The following is a 16,676-nucleotide window of genomic DNA, read 5'->3' as shown; positions in this document are numbered from 1 at the left end:
TGTAGCTCGTTCATACAATATTTTATTGTTTCTCGTTCGCTCCTTTTTTTTCTCTCTCTTGTCCGTGCTCAACAAACTCAGTTCTCTCCTCATCAGATACACACAAACACACCCACACACAAACACATCCACTCAGACAAATCAACAAGATACACTTGCTCAAAAAAAAAAAAAAACATAGAGACAGATTGGAGCTAGGGAGATCTTGGATGGGTCTGACCAAGATGGGTCTTGCCTGATCGGAGCTAGGGAGATCTCGGATTTGATCGGTGCTTGTGGATCGGAGCTAGGGAGAGACCGAGACCACCACGAACGCCACCACGGGCTTCGAGTACCCCCAATCGGCCCTGCGCTCCTCCATCTGTCGCGCCGCCGTCTGGGCCAGAGTGGTGGATCATGGGTCGCGGTGTCGAAGCTACCCTGTCGTTGGTCGGATCTGATCATGATCGAGAGAGATGGGTAGAGAGTGGGTACAGAGAGAGAGAGAGAGAGAGAGAGAGAGAGAGAGAAAAAAAAAAAAATGTGTGGAGAGAGAGAGCCCGCACGTATTAAAGGGGGGTGGTTGAGGGAAATAATAAAATATTTGAGAAAATTGATTATTTAATTAAAAGAGGGGGTAGAATAGATGAACTGATGTGGGTGTTTTGTAAAAGTGAATGTGTAAAATTGAAAAAGTAGGTTTTTAGTGTTAAAATGAATGTGTAAAATGAAAGAACTGATGTGGATGCTCTAAGGAGGTTTCGTAATGATATTGGAGACATTTTGAACCCATTTTCTCTTCCCATCTTTAGTTGATGAATTTTTATTAATGAAACTTCTCTTATTTTCTTCTTTAGCTACATCACTATTTGAAGCTGGAGAAGATTGAAATGAAGGACCTCACTAATATCATCTTGAATTGCATTGACTGAATACCATTCCAGGGTTCCAATTCTTGAGGACCATTAACTTTCCTAGAACACAGAAAGATCCTTCATTTAAAATACTAATGCAATTGCAAGTAGAGTCATTAGTGCATTTGAATAGTTAGAAGTCCTCCAAAAAAAAGAAAAGAAAAAAAAGAATAGTTAGAAGTCATTGCCTAGCAAAATGAAATCTTCTATGGCATACTGCCATTTTTTAGCTTCCCAATGTTTTACCAAGCGCATAGGGAGAGGCCTATCCAAAGATATATGCAACTAATGTATTCTCTTGTCAATGACCCTTTGAAGATTTCCCCTCTGAGATGTGAAAGACACCATCTTTCATAGGCTCAACAAATTATTTTTTTATTTGCATGATAGGTATCACCTTACCTATATTGGACTTAGCCTCACAACCATGAGAGTGTTGGCCCAAGAAGACATCATTTACAGATTTTAAGTTCTACTAAAGCATTCACAATAAGGTTGCATTTTAGCAACCCAAACGCTAAAAACACACTCACAGCAAAGAATCCTCTCTGCATCACTTCATTAAAATCCTCTGTTTGGGTGTGGTGGTGGTTGTCACTCGTGGTGGCTAGATTGGGTTTGTCATCGTCGCCGCTGCCAGTATGGGTTTGTGTGGTTGAGATTTTTGGGTTTGTTGGGCTGTGTGGTTATGGGTTTGTCGAAGTTGTAGCGCTGGTTGTGCATCGTGGGTCGCGGTGGTTGTGTAAATTTTAATGGGTTTGCGGTAGGTTTTTGATTTCAACGGTGAATTGTGTTTTTCTTTTTCTTTTTCTTTTTCTTTTTCTTTTCCCAGGTGGTGGTGGTGATGCAGTTGTGGGTTTGGATTTGTGATTTGATTGTGATTTTGGTGGTTGGAGTTGTGGTTGTTGAGTGGGTCACTGGTTAGTGGGTTGTGGTTGGGGGGTTGCTGGTTTTTTTTTTCCAGAGGCGGTGGCTGACGGTGTGGGTTTGCTGGGTACTGGGTAGAAAAGAAAGAGAGTTGAGTTTATCAGTTGGTTGCTTCAAAGAAGAGAGAGAAGGAGATGTAGAGAGAGAAAGAGATATAAAGAAAGAATAAAAATATAATATTTAAATGAAGTGGGAAAAAATATAGATATTTTGATGCTGGGTGTATTATAAAAATAAGTTGTTAAAATAGATAAAGTAAAGACTCTAATTTTTAGGTTCTTTACTGTGAATGCTTAAACCGACTTATAAAAAATGATGGATCTTGCTTTAGAAAGCTTTGGATTTGGACTTATTTGTTCAGTTGAGATCCCTTGGGTATACTAGGTTGCAAGTGATGCTCTGAAGGAGGGAAATCATTTTCCAAACTTAAAATTGGTTCAAGGCCTTCATGTCATGTCCCTACCAATCAACTTAATGGGGCCCACTTAAACCAACTTTTCTTTTTTTTAAAAAAATCTTTGTTATTGACGTATTGTTTGTTGGTTGTGAAAACCAAATATAAAAAATATATATTATTTGTTAATTACTGTCTTCCTATATTTTCCTTCTTTTCTATCATAATCTCTTGGACTATCATCAACCAATCCAGTAAATTCCTTTAATCTTTGTATTCTTGATCCTGGCTTGCTCATGGGGCTGGGACCCCCTGCCTAAGATCGATCTTGAGAGGCTATGAAACTAATTCACAAGAATCATGCAAACTAGACAAAATACTCATTAAACTCTCTTAGAGACAAATTATGAAACATTTCTCACTGCAGAATTCTTTCCCATATTGGCATATTGCAATGAATTTTTAGGGGTGCTTGGACTCCCATGCCTAAGACAATTTTGAAACATTTTACATTTCTCTCTTAAAGAATTCTTTCCTATGTTTCTTAAGGAAAGAATTGTTTCATGTCTAAATTTAATGTATGAGAGAGATTTTGCTAGAGAAGAGAGTGGATGATGGGAACAAAGGACAAAGAATGGGTGAAGAGGGTGGGAGGGATGGCACCAACAAAAAAGTAAAAGTGGGTTTAGTAAGGCAAACAATGTTAACAAAGTTAAATTGGTCATGTGCATCTCACATGTTCAGGACATGTGTCACTTTATAATATTGACACCTGACTAGTTTGGAGGAATTTGCGCCAAACCAGTTTGTATATAAACTTTGTCCATTGCATATTGTGGCATGCTGCTAAGCAATTGATAAATGCAAGAGTTGAAAGCTAGTAACAAAATTCTAGAGTAGGAACTACATAAGATGCTCTAGTGATCTCTACATAGATCAGACACTACGTTTTAATAAAACAGAATTCCAAAAGCACACAATTGATTAATGACTAACATTCACCATCATATAGAAAAATAGCACCTAAAAACCATAAGATATCCTTTTTGAAGATAAGAGTGATACTAGGGATATTTTAAATTTTACTACATGAGTCTTACAATCTAACATGTTAAATTAATATTTTATCACATCAGTTTGTAAGATTTTGTAGTAAATTTTGAAATTCTTTTAGCATTTTTTGAAGATAAATTAGGTGAAACTCCTTTCCTATATATTTTACCAGTTGAACTAGGGAAAAAAAAAGCCTACAATATAAGGCAGGTTGAAGTCCCATGATGCATTAAAATCTTCATAACAAACTTAGTTAGACCACCAGAGTCTAATTGGTCCTAGGTTGAGAGAACTTGATGGGACTAACAGGGTAGTGTTTAATCCACTAACTATCCATAATTGGTAAACAGAAACCACAAATATACCTACAAAAAACATGGAAGATGAACAGTAATTCCATGCAACAGAAATTACACTAATAATTTAGGCCAGAAATCCATAAAAAAGGTTCAGTCCAACTTTGCTTTCTTTTCTTTCAATTACATTAGGATATTTGCAATCCATTTGAGTTGAGACTAATTAACATGAATGCACACAATAGTCCACAAACTATGCCCATTGCGGCAACCCAAAGGGAAGTGAATTTAAACCTGTAATCCCACTTGCTTTGGAGAAAACAAAGTATAAAGTAAGATGAAAAATATTATAACAAAACTGATCCTATCACCAAATTAAAACAGTGCCATTGCTAACTAAAAAAGATAAATATTGATAACAGCAGAGCTTTCTATACACTCAAATTAGAATGTTGCAAACATAAATTAGGCTCAGCCTTGCAAGAACATTAATAGTAAAACATTTGCACATGAGGGATAGAGCATATCTTCAAAAGTTAAGCCTAATTCATTATTCCTGATGGGTTTCTGTTCCAAGACAAGAACGCTGGGTCCCCGAGAGGCCTGCATAAAAAGCAATTACAAATTCAGACTCAACTTAACAAATGACCTACACTTTACAATTCAAGGAGCCATTCTAATCATCAATGTATGAATCAGGGTGGCATCAAATTTGATTTTCTTTATAAATGTAAAAGAAGAAATAGTGGAACACACCAAGGCAGATAAAGCTACAAGTTCAACATTGACTAGGCTATGAATCACACAGAGTAAGTGCCTGTTTTCAACAAGACCAATAAAATGACAGGATTGACACCTTACAAGAACCAGCTTAAGTTTTAGACTTGCATCTTGTTTGTGGGACCCTTCAGGTGTTGGAACCTAGATCTGGGTGGTATCACCTTTGAAGAAATTGAGTAAGAAGGACGATTCCACAAAATTTGTGCATGCCATCCCCCAAAATCCGGAAAAGTACACAAGGAGGTACAAGTACTAATATGGGTTGATGATAAATACCAGAAGCTTATCAACATTGATGGACGTCTAAAATTTGGGAGGACTTGGTATTTAAACATGCTGCTATTAGCCTAAAAAAATTTAAACTGCAGTAAAGCTACCATATATTCTCCATTATACAAAAATAAATCAGAAAGTTCTTTAACAAAAACAGGAACTAGTTTCTGCTGAGCATAGTGACTAATAAAATTTTTGAACCATCCCCTCACCTTGGCTTGATCACATAGAGAAGTATGAAGCCAATAGCCAAGAACATGCAGAATCCACCAACAGTAAGATATGCTATTCCTAGAAAATCATTTTTGCCGCCAATCCAGCTTGTGGTTGAAAGAACCAGCCTCTTCCTGCCACCAAAACTATAGGTGTTGTAGTTGTTCTGTATAACTACTGTTATTTCATCATTAGCTTCAAGGTCTGTCTCTATCTTCCCATATAGTTTTCTAAAAGTTGGCAGTGCCGCAGTTCGCATCCAAACAATAAGATCCTCTTGTTCACTCAACTGTTACATGCAGAGCCAATCAAAATTATATCTTCTTTTGCAAATAAAAGAATATAATACAAAATAAGAGAACAAGGACATAACCAGGAAAAAGGGATAACGAAAAAGGGAAAAAAAATATATATATATTTGGGGGTGGGGATATGAAAAGATGCAACAAGCTAGGAAGAAGATGAAGATGTATTACAGGTATGCTCGCATTTAGTTTGGCACCCCCAATCAAGCCTCCACTCTGAAAATTTTTTGGATAGACATCAGAGCCAAATTTATGCTCTTGGTCACTTTTCCAAGCTATGTTCTTTTTGCTGACATCTAGCACCTTGTTTTTCATTGAGAACCCATATGTGTCATTAAACAAACTCCAAGCAATAAGGCCACAAGGAACAATTGGAGAGTTATTTCCTGTTGTAGCTTCAGGTTTACAGGTACTTGTATCAAGTTCGCCTGCTTTGCTCCGCAATTGTTTATCACTTCTACTCTTAACATATCTGGAAACAGTAATTCACATGCAAGATAAGGTCCAAATTATTTCAGAAAAAGAAATAATAAACAGTTAATTATGAGTGCAAGATGTTTAAAGATTTAATTCCTATAATACCTCCAAGCGCATTAACTGGATAAAATAAATAATATATTTTCTCAGTGATTTTAACATACCGACGATGATTCTGATAGAAGTTATCAAGCTGATAATAGACATAGACGGGACCTTTCATTCGCTTTGGAACCTGCACAACATCCAAATAATGCACACATTTAGAAGTTGATAATAAGGCATAATGTGTAAAGCAAAACCAAAGCGTAAGCTATATCAAACACATGAGTGGTGAAGGAAATGAAAACTAACAGTGAAATTCTTAGTACACGTCTTGTTAGTTATACTACTTTGAATATAGGCAAGCTGATTGCCGCTAAAAATAGGAGGAACACATTCTTCATCGTAGCGGTGCACAATCTCCACAACCTGCAAGACAAAGAAAGCGTAGTTTCCTCATGCTCAAAGCTCAAATCAGTCCCATTGCTATTGCTGACACTACTAGATTTTGATGCAAAATAATGAATAAACAAAAAAAAAAGGATTAGAAATATCTTACACGTTGTGATGCAAATAAAGAAGCAAGGCCTATCGGTATGAAGATAATGCCAACCGCGATGAAAGTCGCAATGACCTGAAAACCAAATTTGTAACATATAAATAAGTAGCTGATGAATGGAAAGAAAATGAGCAATTGCAAAAGAAACATATGTGAAACAAAAAGCTCTAGCAATGTAAAATTGAATAAATCAATAAATAAATAAAGATTAAAGAGATATATTTGTTCAGCTATACCCATCCTGGTGTTAAAATTGGTTTGCAAGCAGGAAGCTCTTGCTGTGTGAACCTAGAATCTGCAGTAAACAAAACAATACTATCAATCATTTAATTATATAAATTTAAAATAAAAAACAATTTCCTGACAGAAGATTAGCAAATCAAAAAGAGTTCTTCTACAGCCATCATAAAATCTTACAACATTTCACAACAACTCAATACAAGGTTGTTGTAAGAATGTTATGAAATTTTGTTGTGTACATAGATTAAAACCCTATTTTACTTTGATCTCTTACGAAAAAATCAAACTTTAAGGTTTAAAACCCAATCTTAGAAAATATTGTTCAGAGTCCAACATCTGGGTCCTTGAGATTTCAATGGCAAAGACAAAACCTTTTTGATCAAACAACAAAAACCCATCAAGATAAATGGCTCATCAAATTCTAGATTACATTACATTACTCCAAAAACAAAATGTGTAGAAATTAGAATAGAGAAAAACATGGGTAAAAACGAACGGCATTGCGGGCATAGATAGGATAGGAATACTCAGAAATCACAATGTGTAATGTAATGAAGATCAAGATGCATTGCATTTCTAACAATGGAAAAAAAGAAAGGACAAGAAAAGAAAAGGAAATACAGACATTTGGGTTTCTTGGAAATCCTCTTGGATGATTCTGAAGTCCCAAGTTGGGGGCCCCCAGAGCTGCTGGCTGCTCCTCTGCTAGACATCTCCACACACACAAACCCCCCCACACCAAACGGTGTAGGAAAACAATATTAATATGATATAAATCGCTACACTGTTTTTTGGGTTAAATTTTAAGAAGAGACTTTCTGTTTAGGTAAGGGTGGGTGATAATGTAATTTTTTTTCTATGTTTGATAAAAATTACAAAAAGAAAAAAAATATTTTAAAAATGAAAAGAGAAAAATTAGGTTGAGTTGGGTTGATTAGTTCTAGAACTACGATTATTATTACAACTTTTTTTATAATTATTTTACGTGGTCGAGTGCAATCTTTTCGTATTACTTTCATATAAATTCACCTTTTTTTTTTTTTTTTATAACTGCTCATAATTTACCGCATCAAAGTTGTGATGATATTAGAGTTGGGTGTGAAAAACGGTTTGGGAAGAGAGGGAGGAAAGGAGAACCGCAAATCAGCAAAAGAGTAGTTTGTTTGTTTGTTTGTTGGTTGCACTTTAGCACAATGCACAAGCGGAACTACCGGTCCTTTTACTCACTTTCCCTGTGGAAGTGTGGATAGACCGTTTGGAATGGATCACGTCACGTGACATGCGACCCACACTATGGCCTTTTTTTTTTTTTCTATTCTTTTTTTTTGTTGTACCTACAAAAACGAAGTTTTAAACTTTTATAAATTAAAAAAAAAAAAATTGGTTGTACAAAAATATTCACAAAAAGCAGCAAGGTAAGGACCGACATGAATATTCAGTGGGCTCTTAGATACTGCCTGGGCCCTATGTCTTTAAAATTTACTATAAGGACAAAATTTCAATTTTTTATATCTCTTTGCCGCCATAGATTTGTCAATATTATTTCAATTGTAGATATTTTTCTTTTATTTGTTAATTTTTTATAAAAAAATTATAAATCTATATTAGAAATGTCATTCTCGATATGAAAAACTTGAAGGAAAAAAAAAATGAGAGAAGAATAGAGAAGTTGAATTGAACCTCACATAAGATCTCTTAATAAATTTGTTATTAAGAATATAAGATAAAACTTATATATAAAATCTCACCAAGAAAAAAAAGAGTTATAACATAATGAAATAATACAACTGAAATATGGTTTTTCAAATTAAAAATTTTAAAATTATAATTAATATCGATCATATTAAAAAAGCAATCTAAGTGAATTAGTCATATTTTCAATTGAAATGTAGACATTAGGAAAACTTATTTAAAATTTAATTAGTAATTTGCATATTAAAAAGTAAGAATAATGAATTCTTTTAATACATATATGTGTGTATATATAAATTAAATTAATAATACTTAAAAAAAAAAAAAGGAATCTGACATACCCCATTACAAATGATAGTTATACATATAAAATCATTTAGTTAAAATAAAATCTTAGGAGACAGTTTTTACAAGATCTCTCACACAATATGTGTGAATCCTTAGGATTAACAGGAATCTGACACTTATTTTTACCAAATTAAGCCATCAACAATAACCGTGTAAAACATCAACAACAAGAAATTGATCTCAACAGAAGAAAAAAAAAGTAATAGAATGTTTTATAAAAATTAAAAGAATCACACTTAGAAAATCTGGTTCATACACACTTAGAACTGGTTTATATCATAAAACCCAGTTCTCCAATTCTCAATCATTACACAATAATTTTAATTACAAATGTTAAAAAGAAATGGAAATTTATGAAGACACAACACTGTAATTGCATGCAACACCAATGTCTGAAGGCTTGAGGTGCAATTTAAGATCCAAACAACCTGAAAAGTCAGTTAAATTGGTTTGAGTAAATTGTTAGGTGGCTAACGTGCAAAATAATCCATAGCAATGCCAATGAGTCAATAAGGGAGAAGCCTTACCTTTGTAGTCGAGATTGAGAGCGTTTTGTGCTGCACAAAACAAAATTTTGTATTTTATATTGAGTGAAAAGTAAACATTTTATTTTGTAGAAAGAATAAATATTATCTGAAACAAATAAAAGAGAAAGAAAATTAGATGTGTTATCAGCAATATATGCAAAATATGTTATAAAACTCTATATCTATGAATTAGTTCTGCTTGATTGTGTTTTCATAAAAGAACTAACTTTTAAAATGGTTTATTTCAATGGTTTTTAATTTATATAAACCGATAAATAAAAGTAGAAAAACATCATTCCGTATTTGATAACTTTATTTTTCGTTGTTTTCTGGGTTTGTGAAATTATAAGCAAAAGATTCCTTTTTAAAAAGGGAAGTGTTGAAGGGTTACAATTGTTTTTATTTATTATAAAAGACTTACAAAGTGGCTTAACAATGAATGTAATTAGTATTACATAATAAATAAATGTTGAATTATATTTTTAGTGATTGGTTATACATCAATTTGTGACTTTAGCATTTTTCCATCAATTTATAAAGTTTTTTTAATAACATTTGTAGTGTTCTTAATATTTCTCTTTTACAGGTGGTTTTTAAGAAAGTTCATTGTCTAACTTAATAAGCAAAATGACACAATGAATAATGAAGAAATATGTGAAATTGGAAGAAAATTGGTATAACTTCGAGACTAATTTCAGTTTCCATGTGGTCAAGGTTTAGTTTTGTTATTAAAGAGCTCCAAACACTTCATTACTCGAGGTTTTTTTATTTTAAATATGGTTCCAATAATTTATCAAGGATTCCCATTTTACATGCTTTGAGTCGTAAAAAGTAGCTGAACACTGTTCTGGCACCCCATAATTATAACAATCTTATTCTAAAAAAATTATAATTATAACAATCTTCTCATTCATATAATATAGACTATGCATTAATCTTATTGAGGAAGATGATCCACCTTCCATTCAATATAATTTTGTTCAGTAATAAAAAAGAACATGAATTTGTTTTAGTATAGTAGTATTTTAGAATTCTTATAACATCAAGTAATTATTAACAAAGGTCCCTCTATATTTTTGGTCCAGTAACATGCCTTTTTGAGGGCTGCGGCTTGACATCTGGTTTTGGCGCTGGTGGAGCTACATCACTTGGGATAGGTACGTTCTGTGCCTGTAACAATTAATGACATGATGTGAGAAATAATAGCAACCCATATCCTGAAAGAGTTGTGATAGTTACACACTATATGGGAGACATACAATTGAAATCGTGTTTAAAGCGTTCGTGGCAGTGTGTAACTCAGAATGTGCAATAACAATTAGTGATCTTGAAACTTGTATCAATCGTGACAATTAATATTTACGCAATATTATAGGTTAGAAGTGTAGTAACATACCAAGCTTTTGAATTGGAGATTATATAACAATTGAATGTATCTTTGCTTTGCCTGTTTCTTCTCCTTGTTCAGCTGTCTCCAGAAACTATAAATGTTCCCCATATTCAGCACCTTGTTTGCGTATATCTTCCAGGTGTAGCTACAAAGAGAGAAAAAATAATTCAAATTTCAAATGATATAAGTAATGAATCCTCACAAACTGATAAAAGTGAGGCCTAATCAATGAAAATAGTCTGAAGTTGGAAAGCTATGAAATACTCAGTTTTGTGATTACCATTCATTTATACGTTGCAAACCAGCTGTTGAGAACTTGGTCCAGTATGTGGCATCCAACTTGCACTTATCAAAGAAATCTGCAATTTTTTTACTTGATTCATCCCCATTGTTGGGATCAATATGAAAACCTGAGACCCCATCAACAATGATTTCAGCTGGGCCACCTTGATTGGTTGCAAAGGTGGGTAATCCACAGTTCATTGCTTCAATGACAGTTAGACCAAATGCTTCATACAGAGCAGGCTGCACAAAAGCTCCCTTTGTGTCAGCAATGCAGCGGTATAGTTCTCCATTGCGTTTCCTATCAGTTTGTGCTGCAATCCATCTTATCTGACCCTTAAGTTGGTATTTTTCTATCAATGCATGCATTTTCTTAATTTCAGAAATTTCTTCTCTATCCTTTGATTTGGAAGGATCGAAGAAGCCCCCAACCACAACAAGGTTAACCAGATTTCTCAGCCTCTTGTTTTTCGCATACCACTCAGTTAATCCAGTAATGTTCTTCACCACATCGAGCCTTGCCATCGAGAAGATGATAGGTTTCTTCTTGTCTGCTAGATATCCACTGTTTTCGAATAAAGTTCATAGAAGACGTTAGCCAATTTCAACAAATTTTATGATCCATACAGTAATAGCAGTAAAAGAAGTACATGCATGTTTTGAGGCTCCAAAACTTACATGTGTTCATTGTTATCATCTTTACTATACAGTAATTCTTCAATGGCAGGATGAAATGATGTGAGTCGCTTTTGTCTCTCAATGTAAGGGAAATAGATGGACTGATCAGCCCCTGGTGCAGCAATGTTGAACTTTGGATCAAATACGTTGATGCCTGAAACTACTCTGCAAAGCCCCGGGAGTGTAAATGCAGTATGGCTTTCATACTGTCCAGGTCTTTCTTTGCTGCAAGAACAATCGAATTCATATGAAACAAACTTAATTGCACTTATACATCAAATAATTCTTTCCTTTTTTTGTATGTGAATTTATTACTAGTTATATTCTATCCATATTGAATTTTGCTATAAAAAAATCTGAAAATTTTTATCTGACATCATTCTGAAAACTTGTTCTCTTATATCATTCTAATTCTTTGACAAGTCTGTTATATTACTTCCAGTTCTATTAAATATATATAGTTTTGTTTGTAATTCTCTAACCTTCCTGCAATCTCCTGGTATGTGCTGGCTATGATGAAATCTGTTGCATTCATTGCAATTGTATCAGCAATGAATTGGCATGAGAAATGATACTTGGGATCTAATTCCTTCCATTTGATGTCTGAATCTTCATACTTAGTCTTCTCTAATGCGTGCGCAATAGTTCCCTGGTTTTTAAGCACACTAGGTTAGTAAATATAACAGAGAAACTTTATAGCTGAATAAACTGATGAAGAAAAGACACCTGAGTGACCCCAAGTTTATTAGCCATGAGTGTTGCCACCAAATTCCCATCAGTATAATTTCCAATGATAAGATCTGGCTTCCCTTCCAAGTGATCAACGATTTTGATTGTAGCATCCTGTTGATATAAAAGTGTTAGAAATGGTTAATTGATTAAATCTACCATTTATTATTAGTTTAAACTTTTGGGACAAGTAATAGTTTAATTTTTTTTTTAAATTGATAGGAACTAAATCCCACTAAAAATGCCATTATAGGAAATTTTAAATCATGTTTTCAAAGATAGATGGAATACATACCTGACTGAACTTCTCAAGATAGGGATAAATGTCAAAACGAGAAACCCATCGACGGAGGACTCCATTCTCTGTCTGAAAAGGCACCCTAAGAATGTTGGAGTGCTTGGTGCCATTGATTGCTTCTATCTCTTGGTCACACTTTGTTCCCCGAGCATCTGGTATGAGTCGTGTGACCTGTCATCATCAATAGCATGATTACATGATGCTTTCAAAGAAAACTGCTATAATTGAGATATCATTCCTGGCTCCTTATGAAACTCACCACAACAATTTGAGGCTTCGCATTTAGCCCTTGTTGCTTAATTCTAAGGAGCAATTCTTCTTCAAGAGCTTTTACTTGATCCAAAATGTAAACCACCTGTTTAAAGTATAGGGGAAGAGCAATGTCAGCTTACTAATCAGTGTTAATTACTGCAGGCAGACTGATTTTTAAGGCCAAATAAAAAACTTGTACCTGCCCACCAGTGTCTGGCAAACCTAGAACATCTGCTTGACCAAAGTAGCCATGAGGAGAGAAAATTACAACATTGAATATTGTAGGAAGCCTGCTAAATAACTTCTCCATATTAATTGGATCGGGTGCTTGGAGTACTTCTGAGAGTGTTCTCATTGTCTCCTTTACTCTTTGTGCAGTATCTCCCCACCCTCTCTCAAAGCCCCACTGCTTAAACCTGTAAAGTAATTTGATTTATCAGATAACAATTCTTCAGGATCTGATAACAAAATTTAGTATTAGATAGATCACCTTAGCTCAAAATCTGAATACGGAGCGTCCTTGGGAAGTGCTGATAGGTACACCTCAGCTACTATCAGTGCCATCTGAAGCTTCAAAGCAGTATCAATGGTGCTATTTATCATAAGATTCTGCAAATTTAAAATCACCATAAGTATTCAGAACCATTTAATATATGTTACAATGGCAAATTCAACAACGTTTTTGGATAATATTTTCTTTAAATGATCGAATGCTGTCTTTCCCATACATCTCCTAGATGATTCAGTGATAATAAGTAGTCCACAAGTGGCTGTGAATTCTCCAATTTCTGGCTAAGCGTTGAAGTTATGAACTTTGAAACCAAGGTGACTCCGTTTCCAATTGAAGAAGATAGGGTTAAGCGAGGCATAGAATAGTCCAGTGCTGCGAAATCCACTTCCAAAGCATTTTGATCATTTGCCCTGCAACATAAAACAGAGTTATTATTACACAACCTTTGAGCTATAAGCTTGGATACAATGCTGGTTATAAGCCAGGAAATATACACATGTAATACAGATGATCAAAAACATGTCAAGTGCATGAGAAGCTAGCAATTTGTTCATTGAAATAATGGGCGAAGTTCTTTTCCCTGTGGCACTGTTCCACTTGTATTTGACTTTTGAAAACAAATCCAAAAATTCTAGGAATATGATTAAAAGAAACATGGAAATCTGTAAGTATTTTAGAAACATGGAAATTAAATTTAGCTGGTGCTATGCTAATCACATGAAGCAAGCAATCAGAGCTAAATGAAGAGAGAAAACATACCAATTTTCATCATAGATCATTTCTTTACATTTCAAGAAATCTGTAATGGTGATTCCCTCAACCGATAAATCATCAGCGCTGACTTTAACATATTCCCAAAACCCAGGATTTGGTCTTATGGCAAAGGCAATATAAGGTGGTAAAACAATCGCTTCCTGATAATAATAATAAAAAAAGGCATTTTGATATCAACAAGCCTATCATCTTGGTTTCACAATGTTAGCCAAAGAGGGAAAAAAAAAAAAGTGAACGTCAAAGAAAAACAAGAACCTGTGTAGAACACAATATGTAACCAAGTAATCCCTCCAGGACCTGAGCTCTGTCATTCTTGTCATCAATGGCTTTCTCCATTTCATCCATTAGATGGGCCAGTTTCATTATCCTCTTTCCCTTTTCAATATACTTAGCAAAGCACTTCTTCATATGGTAACGACTCTGCTTCAAGGCTTCGGGCAAGCTATCAGTTACTGACTCAGAACGCTTTAAGACTGCTGCAGCTGCAGCCATTTCAGAAGACAAGTTGTTAAGGTTTTGAATGGTGGAAATCAATTACCAGTTTGGCTTGGTTAGCGGATAGGATTCTGCTTTTATAGTCTATGGAGCTAGGATTTTTTTTGTATTTAATGCATGGCTAACTTGTTCATCATGATAGCTTGCTTTGAGTTTCGTCAACGTTTTGGATTTTTTTTTAACTTTCTCCAGCTGGAAAAGAAGGGTGCATTGGTGCAAGAAGAAAGAAAGAACATTTCACAAAGAAAGGGTAGGAAAAGAAAAGAATGTATCTGTAGAAGAATATTCCTAGTTAAAAAGCAAAGCTACCATGGAAATTATTTTTCACACGAAAGAACTGGGTATCATTCTTTCCTTATTTCTCTGTCTGTGAATGTCTGATGCTGTTTGTGAACATAGGAAAGAACATGAAAAATTGTCATTTCTAAGGCAACACCATATTTGTATCATTGCAAACCTTCAAGGTTGGAATTCTCCATGTTGAATTTTAACTCAACTGGTTCACGTCAACTTCTTTCCTTGGGTCAAAGTGGCTCATTATGTACCCATTCTCTTGGATCTTCATTTCATTAGTATCATTCCCAAAAGTTCATTCCTTCTTTCGTTTTTTGATAGTACCAGAAGTTCTTTCTAATCTGTGCTTACGGAATTAACAAATTTTTTTTCATTAAATCATAAACAAGGGGGGAGTAGGGCGATCAGGAAAAATACATCATGTTTCAGATGTATAAGTCATCCCTCCTACATGAGAATAGATCCCACACTTGTGAGGTTCACCCTCACACGAGGGGAAGACTCATGAATCGAATACATAATGTACCTTCTCGGGGGTTGAGTGGAGACAATTACCACCCGGCCCCACCCAAACCCCCACCTTCCATACTTCATGGTTTTTGTTAGTTTTTGTTTTATGTTTTCATTTTCTTAAATGTTTGGCAAGAATACAATTTATATCTGCTAATGTTATCCAAGAATTATTTTGGTCTTTTATGTTTGAAGTTAGTCATTGACTCATTATATTCCTGTAACTTTGCCCAAAAATCATTTTAGTCCTTTAAGTTTGAAATTTATTGATTTCTCAAAGAGTTTGAAATTGGTCATTTTAATTTAGTAATCTTACCCAAAAATTACTCAAAACTACCAACTTATAAGACTAAAATGATTTTTAGGTAAAGTTAACAATAGTCAAACTTAAAAGACTAAAATGACTTTGGGGTAGAGTTATTAGACTAATGTGACCAACTTTAAATTATATTTTTGGACAAAGTTGACGATGTAAATTGTATTTTTGTCAAAATGTTTTCATTAGATAAGCTTTATATGTAAATTGTATTTTTGCCAAAATTTTTTCTTTTTTTTTTCTTTTTCATTTTCTTTAAATATGTTTTATATGTCAAGCTTAATTGAAAAATGTAAAAGACAAAAGGTTTCTATTTTAGTGTTTTTTAATTTCAAAAAAAAGCTATTAAAAAAAGGATTTTAAAAAATAGTTAATAGAGAAGCAAACGTTTTTTAAAACAAAAATTACCAAAAAAAAAATTCCTTTAAAAGGGTGAAGAGGTCAATTTTTTATAAAATAATATTTATTTATTTATATTTTTATAAAAATAAATGTATGAGTCATAAAACATAAAAATATTTAATAAACTTCATAATTTGATATTCGTTTTAAGTTGAACTCTAAAGTTATAGATTTTACAAATGGTTACAAATATGACTTAAAATTGTTACAACATTAATCATTTTATAATTTAACAAAAATTAACATAAGTTATACTTAAGGTTTATCCAGTAAATAAAAATCGTTACAATATATTTATAAGTATAATTTTGATCATAAAAAAAATCACAACACGATTTTTTTATTTATAAAATAAATTTTAAGAAATGAACACAATATAGCAATTATTTTATATTTTTATGTGTTTTACAACATTAAAATACCATTTAATATTCACATTAATTTCATTTTGGTATTAAGTATTATATATAATGTATGTACATAGTGTGTGTGCACTTAAAATATGAGTATAATTACGTACCCCTCTCTCTCTCTCTCTCTCTCTCTCTCTATATATATATATATATTGTAGGGATAAAGGGCCCAGGTATAGGTGTTGGGCCATGGGCCGTGTCCGAGGACCTCAAGTAGCCTAAGGATGGGTACTAATGACAGAGGTCTATAGAGCAAAGGCTCGTGGAAGGAGTTTGGTCACGAGGAATTGGAAATGTTGTCCGAGAAGAAGTA

The 16,676-nt window shown here is 33.8% G+C and overlaps 2 protein-coding genes across 2 annotated transcripts; both read right to left on the bottom strand.

Moving 5' to 3' along the window:
- Positions 1–3,952: 3,952 nt before the first annotated feature.
- LOC142621668 (ALA-interacting subunit 3-like) lies at positions 3,953–7,235 on the bottom strand. The gene is made up of 8 exons (XM_075794998.1): positions 7,078–7,235; positions 6,449–6,507; positions 6,213–6,287; positions 5,966–6,082; positions 5,776–5,846; positions 5,306–5,606; positions 4,829–5,118; positions 3,953–4,166 (listed from the first exon to the last, which is right to left on the bottom strand). The coding sequence occupies exons 1-8, from the start codon at positions 7,163–7,165 to the stop codon at positions 4,106–4,108; spliced, it is 1,062 nt and encodes a 353-aa protein (XP_075651113.1). The 5' UTR covers positions 7,166–7,235; the 3' UTR covers positions 3,953–4,105.
- A 1,448-nt stretch (positions 7,236–8,683) lies between these two features.
- LOC142642334 (sucrose synthase 5-like) lies at positions 8,684–14,510 on the bottom strand. Its single transcript, XM_075816692.1, has 15 exons — positions 14,189–14,510; positions 13,919–14,073; positions 13,377–13,569; positions 13,139–13,257; positions 12,848–13,064; positions 12,656–12,751; positions 12,394–12,567; positions 12,096–12,212; positions 11,852–12,018; positions 11,370–11,594; positions 10,690–11,256; positions 10,416–10,554; positions 10,113–10,189; positions 9,020–9,049; positions 8,684–8,920 (listed from the first exon to the last, which is right to left on the bottom strand). Exons 1-15 carry the CDS (start codon positions 14,423–14,425, stop codon positions 8,905–8,907), a joined length of 2,529 nt encoding a protein of 842 aa, XP_075672807.1. The 5' UTR covers positions 14,426–14,510; the 3' UTR covers positions 8,684–8,904.
- Between the last annotated feature and the right edge of the window lie 2,166 nt (positions 14,511–16,676).

Source organism: Castanea sativa, chromosome 1 (genome assembly GCF_040712315.1).
Source record: "Castanea sativa cultivar Marrone di Chiusa Pesio chromosome 1, ASM4071231v1".
NCBI classification, from domain to species: Eukaryota; Viridiplantae; Streptophyta; class Magnoliopsida; order Fagales; family Fagaceae; genus Castanea; species Castanea sativa.
This window is presented reverse-complemented; position numbering and strand designations above follow the sequence as displayed.

Excerpts from the sequence above, each read along its gene's own strand:
- LOC142642334 (XM_075816692.1), bottom strand. The coding sequence starts at position 14,425 with ATGGCTGCAGCTGCAGCAGTCTTAAAGCGTTCTGAGTCAGTAACTGAT. Across the intron at positions 12,752-12,847 it reads TGCCAGACACTGGTGGGCAG|GTGGTTTACATTTTGGATCA; the intron begins GTACAAGTTTTT and ends TACTTTAAACAG. Across the intron at positions 11,595-11,851 it reads TACCAGGAGATTGCAGGAAG|CAAAGAAAGACCTGGACAGT; the intron begins GTTAGAGAATTA and ends TTGTTCTTGCAG.
- LOC142621668 (XM_075794998.1), bottom strand. The coding sequence starts at position 7,165 with ATGTCTAGCAGAGGAGCAGCCAGCAGCTCTGGGGGCCCCCAACTTGGG. Across the intron at positions 5,847-5,965 it reads CGTGTACTAAGAATTTCACT|GTTCCAAAGCGAATGAAAGG; the intron begins GTTAGTTTTCAT and ends GATGTTGTGCAG. Across the intron at positions 5,607-5,775 it reads TTCTATCAGAATCATCGTCG|ATATGTTAAGAGTAGAAGTG; the intron begins GTATGTTAAAAT and ends TACTGTTTCCAG.